At 40.6% G+C, this 17,358-nt stretch overlaps 1 protein-coding gene and 1 non-coding gene across 27 annotated transcripts in view; both read left to right on the top strand.

The window, feature by feature from the left end:
* TRPM3 (transient receptor potential cation channel subfamily M member 3) overlaps positions 1–17,358 on the top strand; it is a 905,462-nt gene that overhangs the window by 642,045 nt on the left and 246,059 nt on the right. For 10 of the 26 annotated variants that reach the window (XM_055091890.2, XM_055091889.2, XM_055091888.2 and 7 more), the window contains exon 7: positions 320–394. The exons of the other annotated variants lie outside the window; for them this stretch is intronic. In XM_055091890.2, coding sequence (XP_054947865.1) covers positions 320–394 — 75 coding nt within the window. The remainder of the gene's footprint in view (positions 1–319; positions 395–17,358) is intronic. 26 annotated transcript variants of the gene reach the window in all.
* On the top strand, positions 1,283–1,392 carry MIR204 (microRNA mir-204). The gene has a single exon (NR_106576.1). It is a non-coding gene; the product is annotated as a microRNA mir-204 (primary transcript).

The following is a 17,358-nucleotide window of genomic DNA, read 5'->3' as shown; positions in this document are numbered from 1 at the left end:
TCAGTACAAGCACTTAACAGATATTAACTCATTTGACCCTTTCCACACCACAGAAGCTATCTAGGCTGGAAGAGAATAAAGAATGATACTTCCTCCAGCAAAGAGCTATGATTTTTAAGGGCCTGTCCAGTTGAAGGAGTGATGAGACAAGATATAGCGGGTGCAGAAGAGCTGGATGATGCTCTACATAGGTTTCACTGTGCAACTTGAGTTGCCATCACGTATATAAATTTATGTAAATTGGGTAATCCATCTGCTTTAATAAAATGTGTATGCAACCACAGGGTGTAGAAATTTCAAAGATTTTATTTTTTGACAGGATGCCTGCCGTTTTTCTCTCTTGACTCCCGCTTGTTTTATTCATTTTGGGGTAGTTGCCAGTTAGACTCAGTTGGTAAGTATAATTAATGGAAAATGTGAATTTCTTCTTAAACTCCAAGAAATTAACCACAGAAGTCTTCATTTCCTTTATAATTTCCTAACAGTATCACTCCCTATGACTGTTGTTTTATCTCTATCTCTTCTGACATTCAACCACATCAGAAATTAGTTACTCCCTATTATTTATCATCCTAAAGATACCATATAGGACAGCTTGACGGCACTATTGGGATACTACTAGGAGGGAATGAGCATTTATTTAGGTTCCAAGCACCATGCTAGGCATTTTCATATATACTGTCTCTTTTAATACTCACAAAAACCCTTCAAGATAGGGATTATTTTCTTCCTTTTATACAGTTGATGAAATGGCACCTCCAGGAAAGAGGTTAAGCCTTTGCCTTAAATCCAATTAGTGGGACAGCTGGGTGCAAACCTAGGCTGACATAATTCCAAAATACTTTCTCCTTTCATCCTACACATGGAAGCATTATCTCATTTTTTTAAAAAGGCTCCCCTAAAGTTTGGTTACCTTGGAGAATTTGAGGGTCATTATTCCATTCAGCAACTATTTGAGCACCAACCCTGTGCCAAATATAGGCTGAGCATTGATTCAGTTGGAATGAGTCATCAAGCAAAACTTTGGGAAGAAGATGGTGGTTAGTTGCAAGATGGTGGAGAAACAATATTAGGAAGAAATACGACAGGGTGCTGGAGAGGAGCGTGGGGATGGAGGCAAGCAGAGGACCTCCTGATCATGTACCCATAGAACAGGGTGATGGAGAGGATGGTGGGGTTGGAGGCAAGCAGAGGGCCTCCTGATCATGTACCCACAGGACAGGGTGATGGAGAGGAGGGTGGGGGTGGAGGCAAGCAGAGGACTTCCTGATCGCGTACCCATGGCTACAGTCTTTCTTCATGTGACTCGTGGACTTCCCTTTGTCATCCTATGCCTGAGAATATATGAAGGAGGCTGGGAAGGCAAAGGGACGTTCAATTGTCATCACTGGCATCTTTTTTGATCATTGCACCATCATCAAATGCATTGGGATAACCATGACATGAAATTTTCCATCATTGGGCCCATAACTGTCCCATAAGAGAGATGAAAAAACACTATATGTTAAAGGTCATAGTAGAACTTCATCCAGGCAGCTCTGGAATTAGGAAGGAGTGAAATATACTCTCAAAGACTAATAGTTCTGGGTCCAAACCATGTGACTTGAAAAGGAAGCAAAGATTCCCCTGGACAGGTTACATATACTGTCATGCATTGCTTAACGATGGGGTTACTATATCCTCAGAAATGAATCATTAGGTGATTTTGTCATGAACATCATAGAGTGTACTTATACAAACCTAGAAGGTATAACCTACTACACACCTAGGCTATATAGTATAGCCTATTGCTTGTAGGCTACAAACCTGTATAGCATGTTACTATGTGGTAGTGAATACTGTAGGCAATTGTAACACGATGGTAAGTATTTGTGTATCTAAACATAGAAAAGACACAGTAAAAAAATTGTATAAAAGATACAAATAGTACACCTTAATAGGGCACTTACCATGAATGGTGCTTGCAGGACTGGAAGTTGCTCTGGGTGAGTCACTGAGTGAGTGCTAGAACATTTTTGTATACTACTGTAAACTTTATAAACACTGTATAATTAGGCTATACTAAATTTATTTTTTAAATTTTATTTCTTCAAAACTAAATTAACCTTAGCTGACTGTAACTTTTTTACTTTGTAAACTTTTTAATGTTTTAAAACTTTTAGACTATTTTGCAATAATACTTAGCTTAAAACATAAGCACATTATACAGCTATACAAAAATATTTTCTTCATTTGCTTATTCTATGAGCTTTTTTCTGTCTTTAAAATTTTTTATCTTTGTATTTTTTAAACTTTTTTCTTAAAAATGAAGACACAAACACACTCATTAAACTAGGCCTGCACAGGGTCAGGATCATCAAGATGTCACTAGGTGATAGGACTTTTTCAGCTCTATTACTACCTTATGGGACCACCATTGTATTTGTGGTCTGTCATTGACCAAAGTGTCATTATGCAACACATGACTGTATATCAAGAACATCGTATTTCCTTCTGTGGGTGCTACAATCTGTTCAGCCCAATCATGCAAACTTTCTACTGCCTCAAACAGTCAAGGGAAAGCCCTTCCAAAACACAAATACCAAATTGATGATCAGTTCACTTTAGACTGTAATGACATCATTTTTCAGGTGCTGTCAAGTAAACATGTTTAAAGCTTTCCCCGCCTTTTAGAGGGTCTTCCCTCTAAAGAATAATTTGTGAGGAATAAACAACACAATCTATATCCCTGCTTTTTCATTATATGAAACGAGTTGACACAGTTGGCTGTGTAACTGAAATATTTGTCATGCTTGTTAATGAAAAGTTACTTTGTCAATAAAGGTAATAATGAAGCCAAAAAAATAACTTTGAGGGAACAGAGCAAATTTTAGCGAAACTGGTTTCTTGGTATTGACTTGTCATGTTTATCTCACCCATTTTCCTATTCAAGCTAAAGACCTCTCTTTTTTCAGCAAAGAGACTTTTCTACATTGGAATTAGTTGTTCAGGGACTGGGATAGTTCTTGTAAACAAGTAGGTCCGAACAGGAGAGCTGTCCACCATTCTAAGACTTCTTAGACACTTCTACATTCAGGGAAGAATTTTGAGCTCCCTTTTCAGATTAGAAAGATTTGGGTTGCCAATGTTTGACTGGCATTTTGGTCTCAAAGTCAGCAAAGTTCACTGTTGTTGCTCAGATACAATAGGTTCCTAGCATAACATAGGAACCTGTTATCTTGATGGAACCCAATATCTTCCTTATTTCATTGCTAACTACCTTTCATATTTTTCATCTGTTTTTATAGCTTCTTCTCCTAACATAACACCATGTAGATCATATGTCCCAGCCATTTCAAGATACTTACAGTTTCCCTTAAATGATATACCCTACTGGATGTGGTTTTGTCTCTTTCTGACATTTACTAAAATTTCATTCTCTTCTCACTCTAACTACCTGGCCAAAACCTAAATTCCTTCAAGTCTCAGATTAAAAATCTTCTCCTCTCTGTAATCTTACCACAACTCCCATCCCTAGTATTCCCTCCAGCTCGTCCCCTGGTATCCTCCTGGGCCCACATTCACCTCATCCTCCATGCTCTTGCTGTGCTCTATATCAGCCTCTCCCACATACAGCTCCTTTTGGTAGAATGGAGCCTTCATAGTCTCCCATCTGCCTTCACAGTCTCCCATCTGCCTTCACAGTCTCTCATCTTCTGTAGATTGTGAGATCCTATAGAGCACAGCCTGTGTCTTATTCATTGTGGTCATTCTGAAAACCTTGCATAGTGCCTAGCCTATGCAAGTAGGTGCTCAATAACTTGTTATTATAAGCGTCACTGTTTGATTTCCCTGGCTTTATTTTTAGCTCTGATTTTCAACCTGACACAAAGATGTAATAGAAGTGACTAGATACTAAAAAGCTATAAAAAAGGACAAATCATAAAGCAATAATGACATAGAAAGACTCAGGATAAATAAATAGCAACATGTACAGGCAAAGACCATCATGCATACTTCCAATTCATGGGCATAAAAGCATTTAGTCTGAGAAAGTTGACTGTGTTCCTGTTGAATTATGATTGTTGTAAATCATTTATATCTTATGAATTTAGAGAGTCTAATGATACATATTTTACAGCAGCCAGTGCACCATGGCCTCAGTATTTCCATTTCCATGGAAAAAGAAATAACTATTGATTTTCCTCCATTTATTCAAAATGATAATTGCCCATGGTTGCTTTTCAGTCCAGATTAGGATCATTCCATTCAGTAGAAATGCATGGCTAACTTTAGAAAGTTAGACACACATAAAATTAATGGGAAAACTTATGCTGACCGAGCAGTTTTCTGCCATGATCAACAGTTTTATAGTGAGATATATTTAGGGAAGATAAGGTGTCTCATCCCCTGGGGATCTTAAAGAAAAGTGAGCTGAGATTTTAATTTGCTTGAGATAATCATCTTAAAACCAGGGACTTTATCATAGGACCCTTCAAAGTCCCTTCTTAGGATTTATAATTATTTGTCTCTTCAAAATATTATTTAGATCATGTCAAGTCAATGAAACTAATGTATGTAAAACTGAAGAATCATTCATATAGGCTTGGGAAATACTATAAATAGTGCTCCCAGATGTCACTAATAAAGTTGTCATAGCTGTTAGCAGAATAAAAACTTTTTTCTTTTTATTTTATTTTATTTTATTTTTGAGATGGAGTCTTGCTCTGTCACCCAGGCTGGAGTGCAGTGGCATGATCTCAGCTCACTGCAACCCCCGCCTCCCGTGTTCAAGCGATTCTTCTGCCTCAGCCTCCCGAGTAGCTGGGCTATAGGCATGCACCACCACACCCAGCTAATTCTTGTATTTGTAGTAGAGACTGGGTTTCACCATATTGGCCAGGCTGGTCTCAAACTCCTTACCTTGTGATCCACCTGCCTCATCCTCCCAAAGTGCTGGGATTACAGGCGTGAGCCACGGTCCCGGCCAAAAACTTGTTAACCTTGAACCCCTTAAGATCCCAGCTCAGAATCATGAGCCCCTGAGGCAAATGAGGAAAACAGAGATTTTATGCCCTAAAATGGCCAAATAAGGAAACAGTTGATTTTTTTTTTCTTTTTTGGCACCCATAGCTGAAACAAACAGCCCTTCTCCTCATGAACAGGCTGTTCTCCTTCTGTGTTGGAGGCCAGGTTTCAAAGCTGCATAATGAGTTTCACGTGCTGCAGCCCAGCAGGCAAACATTCAAGTCCTAAATCGCAGGCAGAAGAATCAAGAACTCTCATTGGCTAAGGAGCCTTGGCGTCGCTGGGTTCACATGGGGTACTGGGCAATTCCTGCTGGAACGAGGCAGGGTGAAAAAACAGGTGTGCCTGTGCTAAAACAGGGAGGAAGATTGAAGAGTCAGCTTTTCTGGTCATCAAACAAATCTGAGCCGAGCCCTTCCTCATTAGCGGCATTTCTTCCACCCAAAGGGAGAACAGAGGAAGTGCACACTGACTCTGGTGCATGTTAGAATTTATTATAAAATCCTGGGGGAGGCTGAGAAATAAGCAGCAATTAAACATGGTATGCCTGCATGAAGAATTTGGGGAGAAGTAGAAAGTTCACTTCATCTTTCTTTTTCCATTCTTAGATTCTATTTTTGCACATGTAAAGCAGGATTTGTTTTCTTTTGTTTATTTTTTTTCATTATTCAAGTAATAAGAACTCTTATAGGGTGTATGAATTATTGTTCATAAACTTAGGTATGTAGGAAATGTCACTTGGTAAACATTTTCTTTTATTCAAATAAACCCGATTCCAAGACCCTTTCCACCTGGTTTTTGGTAAAGTCAATCTTTTTTTTTTTTTTTTTTTTTTTTTTTTTTTAAGATGGAGTCTGGCTCTGTTGCCCAGGTTGGAGTGCAGTGCAGCAATCTCGGCTCACTGCAAGCTCCGCCTCCCGGGTTGACGCCGTTCTCCTGCCTTAGCCTCCTGAGTAGCTGGGACTACAGGCGCCCGCCACCATGCCCGGCTAATTTTTGTATTTGTAGTAGAGATGGGGTCTCACCGTGTTAGCCAGGATGGTCTCGATCTCCTGACCTCGTGAGGTAAAGTCAATCTTAACCTTTATTAGGTCTCTCTGTCTCTGTCTCTCTCTCTCTCCCCCCACCACCACCTCCCCCACCCCAGTCTCTCTCTCACCCCACCCTCCTCCTTCCTCTACCTCTCTTCTCTCTCTCTTTCATGATCATGCTCCTTCTCTCGTGCTTACAGAGTACTTGGAATGTTAAGACAGAGCCTCTTAACTTTTGTCAGCCAAAGTAACCACTGATAAAATAATTGTCCAAGCTTCCTTGATCTCTGCAAAGTGGGTGGCTCTGGTACTCCCATGCTAAAGTAAAACCAGTGGGACCCTGGCTGCAGCTGGCATCACTGGCCAGCAGAGTTCAGCAGCTTCAGGTTCAGCATGCCATGGTGGACTTCACAGCAGTCCCTGTCAGACAAGTTGCCTGCATAATTCCTGCTTTTACGGAGCTTGCATTTGCAGGGGAGGGGTTAGAAAATAAGTAAAATATATAGTGTATTGAATAGTGGTAAGGGCTAAGGAGAGATAGAAATAAGAGAAGGCAGAAAGGGAGTGCAGAGTAGGAGCCGAAATTTCAAATAGAGTCGTGGGGAAGACAAGGGGAGAAGAGAAGGGAAGGGGAGGGGAGGAAAGGAAACCAAGAACTGAGTTTTGGGACAGTCTTAGAGTCAGACGTCAGGTAGGTAAGGAGGAAATAGCAAAGAAGAGGAAGAAGGAGCAGCTAGTGAGGTAAGAGAGAAACTGGGAGAGAGCACTGAAGGGGAGAAGATAGAATTTTCTTTAACCCTTGTAAGTTTGTAGCTGAGACAAACCTCTATAACAAAAGAAATTAATGAGAGAAAGAGAAAAACAAACAACTTTATTAACACATGCAGTGCACACCACACAAGGGATGTGTTCAAAAGCAGTGGTTTAGAAGTCTACTTACATAGTACATCCAATAAAGAACAGTAGTTTTTTGGGTTTTTTTTTTGTTTGTTTCTTTGTTTGTTTTTGAGATGGAGTCTTGCTCTGTTGCCCAGTAGTGCAATCTCGGCTCAGTGCAACCTCTGCCTCCTGAGTTCAAGGGATTCTCCTGCCTCAACCTCCCAAGTAGCTGGGTTTACAGGTGCCTGCCACCAAGCCCAGTTAATTTTTTTTTCTTTGTAGAACTAGGGTTTTGCCATGTTGGTCAGGCTGATCTCAAACTGGTGGCCTCAAGTGATCCACCCGCCTCGGCCTCCCAAAGTGCTGAGATTACAGGCATGAGCCACCATGCCTGGCCAGAACAGTACATTTTGGGAAAGGGACAAGGCAAAGAGGAAGGCAGTCCTAGTCTCCTAGAGGTGGGAAAATGTGGGAAGGTAAATTGATGGGGAGTAAGACTTCCTCACTCTAGCTCCTCTCTGAGGTGATAGAGGTCTGTTCAAAGAGAACTTCTATCTTATTTTCAGGTGGGAGAGGTGGGAGTGAGGAAGGTAGAAAGACCTTTTGTCTTCGTAATTCTGCTTTTAGGTAAACAGAGGCAAGGCAGAAGCACTCCAGGAATTGTTGTGGCTTGCTATAGGTAAAAAAGGGGAGCTCGGCCGGGCGCGGTGGCTCATGCCTGCAATCCCAGCACTTTGGGAGGCCGAGACGGACGGATCACGAGGTCAGGAGATCGAGACCATCCTGGCTAACACGGTGAAACCCCGTCTCTGCTAAAAATACAAAAAAAGTTGGCCGGGTGTAGTGGCGGGCGCCTGTGGTCCCAGCTACTCTGGAGGCTGAGGCAGGAGAATAGCGTGAACCCGGGAGGCGGAGCTTGCAATGAGCCAGCCGAGATCGCACCACTGCACTCCAGCCTAGGCTGAGGGAGACTCCGTCTCAAAAAAAAAAAAAAAAAAAAAAAAAAAAAAAAACAACGGTTGCGGTGGGGGGCGGGCTCAGGGCTCAGGCAGCCCTTTCTACAATTTTAAAAAATTGTATCATAAAAATATTTATGTCAAAGAGGCATATTTTAGAATGGAATATTCTGGTTTCCTTCAACACTGTCTGGAAGCCAAAGTGAACAGTGTATTTCCAAGAGGAAGGAATGAAATGGCCAACTGTGTCTAATGCTACTGACGGGCCAAGTAGGAAGAGACCTGGGGACTGACTGTCAAGGATGCAAGGATGTTGCGAGTCCCTTCTTGCCCCCCATCCAAGGCTCAGATCATTTCTTCCGCATCTCATCTGCTCCCACTTCTCCCCCATCAAAGACACTTGCCCTTCTCTTCTTCCCCTTCAGAAAATTGGTGGAGTTGGGCCTTTTTTTTTTTTTTTTTTACAAAATTTCTCCAGGCAAGTTCTGTTTTCTAGCAGCTCTGGCCAGCAACACAAACCTCTCCTGAGAATAGACACCCTAGTGGCCTCTTTTGAAATGAGAAGAAGGAAAAACAAATGGAAAACAAAATCTGAATTAATTAACAGCTCAATAAATTAGCCTGCTACACAGAAAAGATATTCTTTACTTTTAGGGAAAGCACCAAATAGTAAATGTACTAAATATATAGCTAGGCAAATTTTACTAGTGCAGTGAAATCCCTATTAAAATAGGGTCGAATCGTAGCATGTTTGTTTTCAAATAGTCCCAAACAGCTAGTTTTAGGGACTGAATTGCAAGAATGGTGCATGTCTCCCATTCTTTGCCTCTATAATAAGAGTGCTTATTGTATCAATCCTGTACAACCAAAATAGGCATCAAAAATTGGCTTATACAGCCAGATTTCCAACTTGGTTAGTTTCTCATTGATCACAGGCACACTCAGACTTAACAGACTAATATATGTTTCGTTATGTAATTTATCACATTAAACCCAGAGGTGAACAAACTACAACTAGTGGGCCAAATCCAGCGTGCCATCATCTGTTTGTGTAAGTAAAGCTTTATTGCAACATAGTCATGCTCATTCTTTATGTAGTGTCTCTGGCTGCTTTCACACTGTAACCACAGAGTTGAGTAGTTACAACAGAGTCCATCTGGCCTGAAAACAGAAAATATTTGCTATTTGACCCTTTATAGAAAAAAATTTGCTGATGCCCGGTTTAGACTTTAAAATAGACTTCTGGAAAAAATATTGTTCATGGTTATTTCAATCTCATTCCACGGACTTTTGCATTAATTTGCTCCAGGAAGCACTTTTTAGATTTCACTTCTTTTCGCAGGCAAAAATCTCCTTTCCCTGCAGCTTTACGCTAGGGCACTGGTTCTCAAAGTATGGTCCTGGGACCAGCAACAATAGCATCACTTGAAAACTTCCTTGAAATGCACATTCTCAGGTCTTATTCTAGACCTGCTGATCAGAAGCTCGGGAGGTGGGGTCCAGCAGTGTGGGTGTTTTAATAGCTCCTCCTTCAGGGAATTCTGATGCACGCTAAAATTGAGAGACATTTGAAGTGGAGATTTCTACACACCCCTTCCTGGAATAGTTTTCAGTGAACAAATTAGTTTTTGCACATTAGAATCGGGGTTTTAAGAGCAGTCCTTAAAGTGCCACTTTCTTATTTATAATATTAAGATAGTCTACTTTCTACAGTAATGGTATTAGCCCTTATTGTTGCAATCAAATAGATCCTTGGTGGCAGCAGTAGAAAGAAGCAAGTAGCTGTTTCACAGACAAGACAAAGTAGGATATGAGGTTAAATACTCGAGTGATTAAGGACCCAAAGCACCCATTGCATGTCTCTAGGCCATGACTGTCTCCTGATTCCTCATCATCTCATTTCTGGATGAGGCATTCATTTATAAGAGAGAAAAGTAGAAGGGATTTATTTCCAGCACCATCAAGGATATGCTAGAACATGAAAAAAAGAATTAATTTATATTTTCCCCTTATAAGATTTATGCAGGTGCTGCTGTATTGCTGCTGTTTTCCTTTGCTTAATGATCTAATCCTTCCCTGGAGCTTCATTTCCATGTAGCTAGAGAAAGAAATAGCTCTGATAATGAACAGCTGTGATTTAGACGGAGCGAGACACTTGATCCCAGGAAACCAGGGAGGGGCAACAGTGAGCCTTGGCCCTTTTAAGCCAGAAAGACAAGAAACAATGAATAAACTCAGGTCCCTTTTTAAATATTTGAGATTTGTATCTATATTTAAAAGCTACCAGAAACCAGTTTGAGACCCTAAGGTATGAGCAAGGTAGAGTGACTGTATATACTGGTTTGTTCAGGATTAAATAACTCTAGTTTATACCTTTCATCCCAGAGTAATTATTAATAATGACCCCTTCACTTGCAAGTATGTCCTAATTGTATGATAAATTCTATGGTCACCTCAGTGAGAGACAACTCAGTAGAGCACCAAGAATTCAGACTGTAGATTTCCTAACAGGACTTTGCTTGAAACCCATTTCTGACACTTACTAGTTGTGTGAATTTTGCAATTTATCCTTTATGCCTCAGTTTGCTTAACTGTAAAATGGAAATAACCATAGAATTGACCCTTGAACAATGCTGCCCTTAGAGGGTTAGTCAAAAATTCGTGTGTAACTTTCGACTTCTCAAAAAAAAAATACTATTAATAGCCTACTGTTGATCAGAAGTCTTATCTATAACATAAACCACCAATTAACACATATTTTGTATATTATATACTGTATTCTTACAATAAAGTAAGCTAAAGGAAATCATATTAAGAAAATAATAAGGAAGAGGAAAAGAAAATATATTACTATTCACTAAGTAGAAGTGGGTCATCATGAAGGTCTTCATCCTCATCATCTTCATATTGAGTAGGCTGAGAAGAAAGAAGAAGAGGAGGGGTTGGTCTTGCTGTCTCATGAAGTGGCAGAGGTAGAAGAAAATCTACATATAAGTGGCCCCATGCAGTTCAAACCCATGTTGTTCAAGGGTCAACTATATCTCTATCAGAAGGTTGTTGAGCAGATTGAGTAAGATATGCAACCCACCTGGTTGAGTGCCTGACACCCGGCAGGTGCTCAGCAATGGCTACTTCCCCTTAGGGAGAGAGAATAATATTAATTCATCCAGAATAATTACTCTGGGATGACAGGTATAAACTATCTACATTCAATTGGCCCAGTGGACTTCATTACATTAAATCATCCACTGCAACCCAGAAATTCACAAGCAACTTTGTTTCAGTTCCATTTGTAATGACCTTTTTTAACATGTTGCCATGTTGCAGTTGTTTTTTCTTTCTAAGACATGTATTAAGGACATCAAGAAAAAATTGTCTTTCAGAGAAAGTCATATTTGTACTTGAAAAAAATAGTTCATGTTCAGTGTTGAACCAGAGGCTCAACTTTGTTCAATGCTGCTGCAAAGCAAATGTCAGAAACAGAAATGACTGTATTGCAGTTCATGGTGTTGGAGTTTGGAGAGACCCAGTAAACTGTATCCCACTCTTGACTGGATACTATCAAGTATCAAGTCTTCAAATTGACTGAGAGCTAGAGAGTCAGGCAGGTGGAGATCAAAATGTCATTTTTATTAATGATGAAGTTGTTGGAGTTAATGACTTAGTGTGAGGGTCAAATGGATTTGCTGGCCTGCCTCAGCTCCAAGAAACCCCACCAGAGAAGAAAGATGCGTCTGTAGCAGACATTTTTTACCAAGATGACTGACTGACTGGCACTGGTCCCTGGAGGGAAAGGAAGAAATAAGCTAATTTTCCCATTACTGCAGGATTAGCTCTATCCAATCAAGAAACACAATAGTCACCACCTATCAGGTTATTCAATTCTATATGTGGAGAGAAGTAAAGGAAAGACAAGAGGCTAGATGTGCCATTCTAATGGAGCTCCCTGCACATGGGAACAAGGAAGGAGCTCCTTTTCCAGAGGAAAGAAGGTTCCCCACAATGTTGTCACCCATATTTCTCACTGAGGATGTAGTCACAGGAAAGATTCGATCAGATTAGACTTAACAAGTTATTTTTCTCAAAAGATGCCCAGATAATCAAATAACAATTTATCACTTTTCCCATCTGTGGATCAAGAAATTGAATGAAATACCATTACTAGATCCAGAATAATCATTGCCTTTCCTTTGTCTCATCTATGATAATGGTTACTTTAATGACCTTGGTGGTGAATGAAGGTCACCCCTAGCTTACAGCACTTGAGCTGTGAAAACATACCAATCACCTCAGTGGGAACAGAATTAGGTTTCCATTTCAGTCATATAGTTCCTGTTCATTTCCGCTGGAGGAAATAATAGTTTTGTAGACATCCTTCCAGCAAGGGGAAGAATGTAAACCTTTGTTAATGTTTTCTCCCTGGTGACCAAGATACTTTGTCTCTTTAGCTGGGTTCAATTCTGAGAAACAATGAGGCTTCAATTTAAGGCTTCAATTTAAAAGTGCAGGACAGCTGAACTGAAATTGGCTGTTTGAGTCCCTAAGAATCTGGGCTCTTTCAGATGTAATCCAGATGGACAGGTGAAATGGAAACCATCCCCCCAAGGCACTCAGCATGTTCTTCTCTAGGTCTCTGACCACTGCTGAGGCCCCGTAGTTAAGGCCTGTAAAAGGACACCATGAAGCCACCCAAATGTCTGTCATCTCCCTTTCAGCAGGATACCTTCCAAAAGTGTTGAGGTATGACAGGCAACCCCTTAATGATTATCACGTTATTCCTGTCCCTTTAGCTCTTCTAGTCCTAAGATATGATCCTAAGCATTGTACCTTTTTATTTTTGTTTTACTTCACAAGCATGTATTTAAACTACCTTTTGAGTGTGAGGCACTGTAAGAACCAGAATGTTATCTGAGAGGGCTGGGGAGTCTGTCAGAATGAGCTTACTTACAGTTAAGTGGAAGAAGCTCTCCTTAAAGCAAAGCAGAATACAATAATCACCAAAAGACATTCTTTTTAAAAAATGGGATCATAAAGTAATGAATAATTAATACTTGCTGAGGAAGTTAAAAAGGGCCTCAGGAACTGGTAACATTTGAACTATGAAGTTTGACTTAGGGGTCTCTGAGGGGCTAAAGTAAATAGTACCCCCAGGGGCCCAGGCATGGTGGTTCACACCTGTAATCCCAAAACTTTGAGAGGTCAAGGCAGGCAGATCACTTGAGCCCAGGAGTTCTAGACCAGCCTGGGCAACATGGCGAAACTCTGTCTCTACACAAAATATAGAAATTAGCCAGGTGTGGTGGTGCCTGCTTGTGGTCTCAGCTACTCTGTAGGCTGATGTTGGAGGATCGGTTGAGCCTGGGAAGTCGAGGCGGCAGTGAGCCAAGACCATGCCACTGCACTCCAACCTGGGTGATGGAGTGAGACCCTATCTCAAGATATAAAGAAAGAAAGAAATAGTACTCCTTTTCTGCATCCAAGTTCTGACCAACTTGAGAAATAAAAGAAGTACTTGGTGGAACCCAAGATATCATTGAAAATTACTTATAGTGGACAAGTGAACAGATGGGACTTTAGTTTTATTGGCCAAGTGGGTTTAATGACACTCCAAAATTGGGCAGAATCCCACGGTGAGTCTTCACCTGCTCACCTCACTGCACATCTTCAGGGTCTGGGTTCCTGGAGGAGCTGAGGGATCTCAGGTTCTCTGAAAGCAGGCAGATGCCAAGAAGAAGCAGAGCCAGGCAGAGCTGAGCAAACCGTTAGTCTTTTCAAATTCACCGGGTGGCCAAGTGAGTAAAGGGGCAGAGAAAGTCCAAGGGTGTGCATAGGAAAAATTCCTTCTCTTGAAACCGGGAGTGAGGAAAGATACTCATCTGAAAATTGGTGTGGCTAAAGGAAAGTTTAAAAATCATCCTTCATGGAAGATGGTGAGGATAGTCTGGTGAGACTCAGATCAGGTAGAGAGAGAGCTCTGGAAGAGACGGGGAGACGAAGGTTGGGTGCAGAACAAGGAGAGTCTTGTATATCACACTAAAGGAGTGGGCTTTTCCTAAAAACAATGGGCCTTTCCTAAAAACCCACTACATTTTTACAGAAAGACTGTAATTGTGAGTGACAACTAGCAGTTAAGTGAAGATCATTATATTAGGGAAGTCAGGTAGGAAGTAATCTCAGTAGCCCACAGGAAAACCAATGAGCACAGACACTGGGCATTTGGTATAATTCCTGATTTCATGAGAATTTAAAACGCATCTGTCTACTTTGCATCTCAGGTCAGTTGATGAGGAGAAAATTACTCCTATCATAAATAATTTTAAAATTTATGTGGAAATAATTACGTTGTCATTTAACCTATCTACCTTTTTGTTTTTTTAAGAGACAAGATCTCACTCTATCACCCAGGCTGAAGCACAGTGGCACAATCAAAGCTCACTTCAGCCTCAAGCAGTCCTCCCACCTCAGCCTCCAAAGTAGCTGGGACTAAAGGCATATACCACCATGCCCAGCTAACTTTTAAATTTTTTTGTAGAGACAAGATCTCCCTATGTTTTCCAGGCTGGTCTTGAACTCCTGGGCTCAAGTGATCCTCCTGCCTAGGCCTCCCAAAGTGCTGGGATTACAGGCATGAGCCACCATGCCCAGCCCCCTGCCTTCCTTTGTACCCCAAATGTCAGAGAGCAACTACGACATGTAGAGCATTGTATGATATGTTGGTAATACAGAAATAAATACCTAATAGAGAAAAGAGATGCCTAGACATCTCTGCTCTGTTGAAAACCCACATCAAAAGTCATTACTCATGTAATTAATGTGATAAAACTTCAAAAGCTATATGTAAGGCACTATAAGAAGTTTTTCTTTAATACCATCATAGTTGATTGACAAATTTATAAAGGATGTTCATTGGCATGTGCTTCTTTTAAAAAGAAAATGCTATGAGAACACACAATGAGAATGTCTTTGAACCTGGGACCTGAAGGATGAATATGTTCCTCGCAGAGACAACATCAAAAACAAAATTCCTTGAAGAGAAAATGGAGCTTTTTGCATTTGGGACAGGTAGAAGTAATTGCTGTCTCTTTCAGTAGGTACAAAGACAAAAATTATTTTTATAATTTGAAAAAAGCAAATTAACATGCATACCACCAGCAACATTTCCCTCACTGCAACCATCCACCTTCCTGCCTAGCTCATCCCTGAAACATGGGCCACGTCTTTTCTGTGATTTTCCAATCCATAATTCCCTTAGCTGCTTTGCTCCTTATTAATTTTGTCAAGAAGCCAAGGAACTTGTATGGGCTATGGACTTAGATCCTGGAACATTTGCAGGGGAGCATGGGTAGCGTATTATAAAGTAAAATGAGCTAAAACCACTCTGATTACATTTGAGAAGGCAACATCTGACTTTTGATGTGGGTTTTGCACAGAGCAGAGACTAAGACTAGAGCTTTGTTTGGAAGAATTTTCTTGTAGACTTAGATCGATTACATTAAAAGATTCAGCCTTCAAACAATGGCTCCAAAGAAAATAATGTTGGCTTTTCCCTTTTATGAAAGTAATACTTGTCTTACAGCCCAAGGGATTGGCCATCTTTTTTCTATTGAAATTATTCAGAGGAATGCTGTTTGGATGTCCTGGTAATGTATTGACATTAATAGCAGAATATTTCAATCAGACCCATCTGGCCACAAGGGAATAACAGCTCCCATTGATTATATAAAAAGCTAAGTTATCTTCTGGGTATATAATACACTTGGAGTTGGTTTATGGGTTTTGTTATTTAGCATTTACATCTCCTTCCAACCCACAGAACTCGAAAGACTTAACAAGCTGGTTGATGAATAAGGAGAGGCCCCTGGGGGAAGACGTTCGGGGAGTGATACAAAAGGCCACCTATCCCAAAGCAGAAAATGTTAGCCTTTTGGACACACGAGAAGGGAATTTGATAATTTGGCATATTATCAGTCTGCATGAGAGGGTATTCAAACTTTGGAGAAGGCTATTTCAAATTATTTGTTTGCCAGAGCCTTCTTTCAGTTTAAATGTGTAAAATGCATTCATTTTTCTTTTCTCTTCATGAATCATTTATATATTCAAACCAGAAACTTTGTATAAGCTTAATAGATATAAATAAGCATCTTTATATTTGTGTTTAAGCATAAAACTCTTAAGTGCCAGGCTCTAAGTGCTCTATAAATAATAATTCATGTATTATTCAAAACAGTTTTGTGAATTATATACCTACTCTGTGTATTAAATGCTGTATAGAATATCAATATGCAAACACCCCTCAATGTCCATGGGGGATTGGTTCCAAAATCTCCCACAGATACCAAAATCTGAGGATGCTCAAGTCCCTTGTATAAAATAGTGTTTTCATATAGGCTATGCACACCCTTCCAGATATCTTAAATAACCCCTAGATTACTTATGGTACCTAATATAATGTAAATGCTACATCAATAGTTGTTATGCTTTATTGTTTAGGGAATGAGGACAAAGAAAAATGTCTGTATGTATTCAGTATAGAAATAATTTTTTTCAGAATATTTTTGATCTTTTGTTAGTTGAGGCCACAGATGTAGAACCCACGGATGCAGAAGGCCAACTGTATACTTTTTATGTATCAACATATGTCAAGATGCATTTCTGCCCTTCTAGGATGTGAATGGCTCCAGCTTATATGTCGTTAGCTTTGTAAAGTCCAGCAAGGCTGTGGGGGTTTACAGTAGCAGGGAGATAAAATAGATAGAGCAGCACATGCTGAGAGTGAATCAGGGAAAGCGGGAGTCGACGGGAGCCAGCAGGCACATGGGGAAAAAGACAGTCATGGACCTAGAAAGCAGAAACTGAGAATGAGAATACAGAAGATTCTGCCCAGATGCAAACAGGCAGCCCAAAGCCTAAGGAAAAGCCTCCTCCGAGAGAGTGAGACTAGCCAAGGCTTCCAGAGTGCAGGATGGAGATGGGAGTGGTGAGGGGCAAAGCCCTTCAGGAAGGCCCACTGCAATCAAGCAAGTCTTGGGGTCCATGTTGCCAGGAAGCGAGCAGGCAAAAGGCCAAGCCTCATTGGAATGTAGAAGGTGGTGCTGCTCTCCAGAAGCTGGGGATATTCAGAGAGGAGTGATTGCTCTCTCTGCCCTGGGTCTTAGACCTTTGGAAAGACCTGATTTAAGCCCTTCATTATCAGGGTGAAGTTTCTTGATAAACCACACAGGTGACTCCTTTTCTCTTCACGTGAGAGATGGAGAGTAGCTTCCCATATAGTAAACAGTCTTCCCACACGATCATCAGTTATGCTGGAAAGGAAGCCCCTCCTGACACTAAACAGGGTATTGGGACTGCACTCAGCATTGACCTGAATAGTTCATCTTAAAGTCCCACTTAAAAAAAAAAAATCTGCTATCCCAAATTCTCATATGAAGGACCCTCAAGTCCAAGTACAGACGCTGCTCCAATTATGATGGGCTTATGTCCAATCA

Source organism: Pan paniscus, chromosome 11, assembly GCF_029289425.2.
Source record: "Pan paniscus chromosome 11, NHGRI_mPanPan1-v2.0_pri, whole genome shotgun sequence".
NCBI lineage: Eukaryota > Metazoa > Chordata > Mammalia > Primates > Hominidae > Pan > Pan paniscus.
Note: the sequence above shows the minus strand (reverse complement) of the source record. Positions and strands in the feature narration are given on the sequence as shown.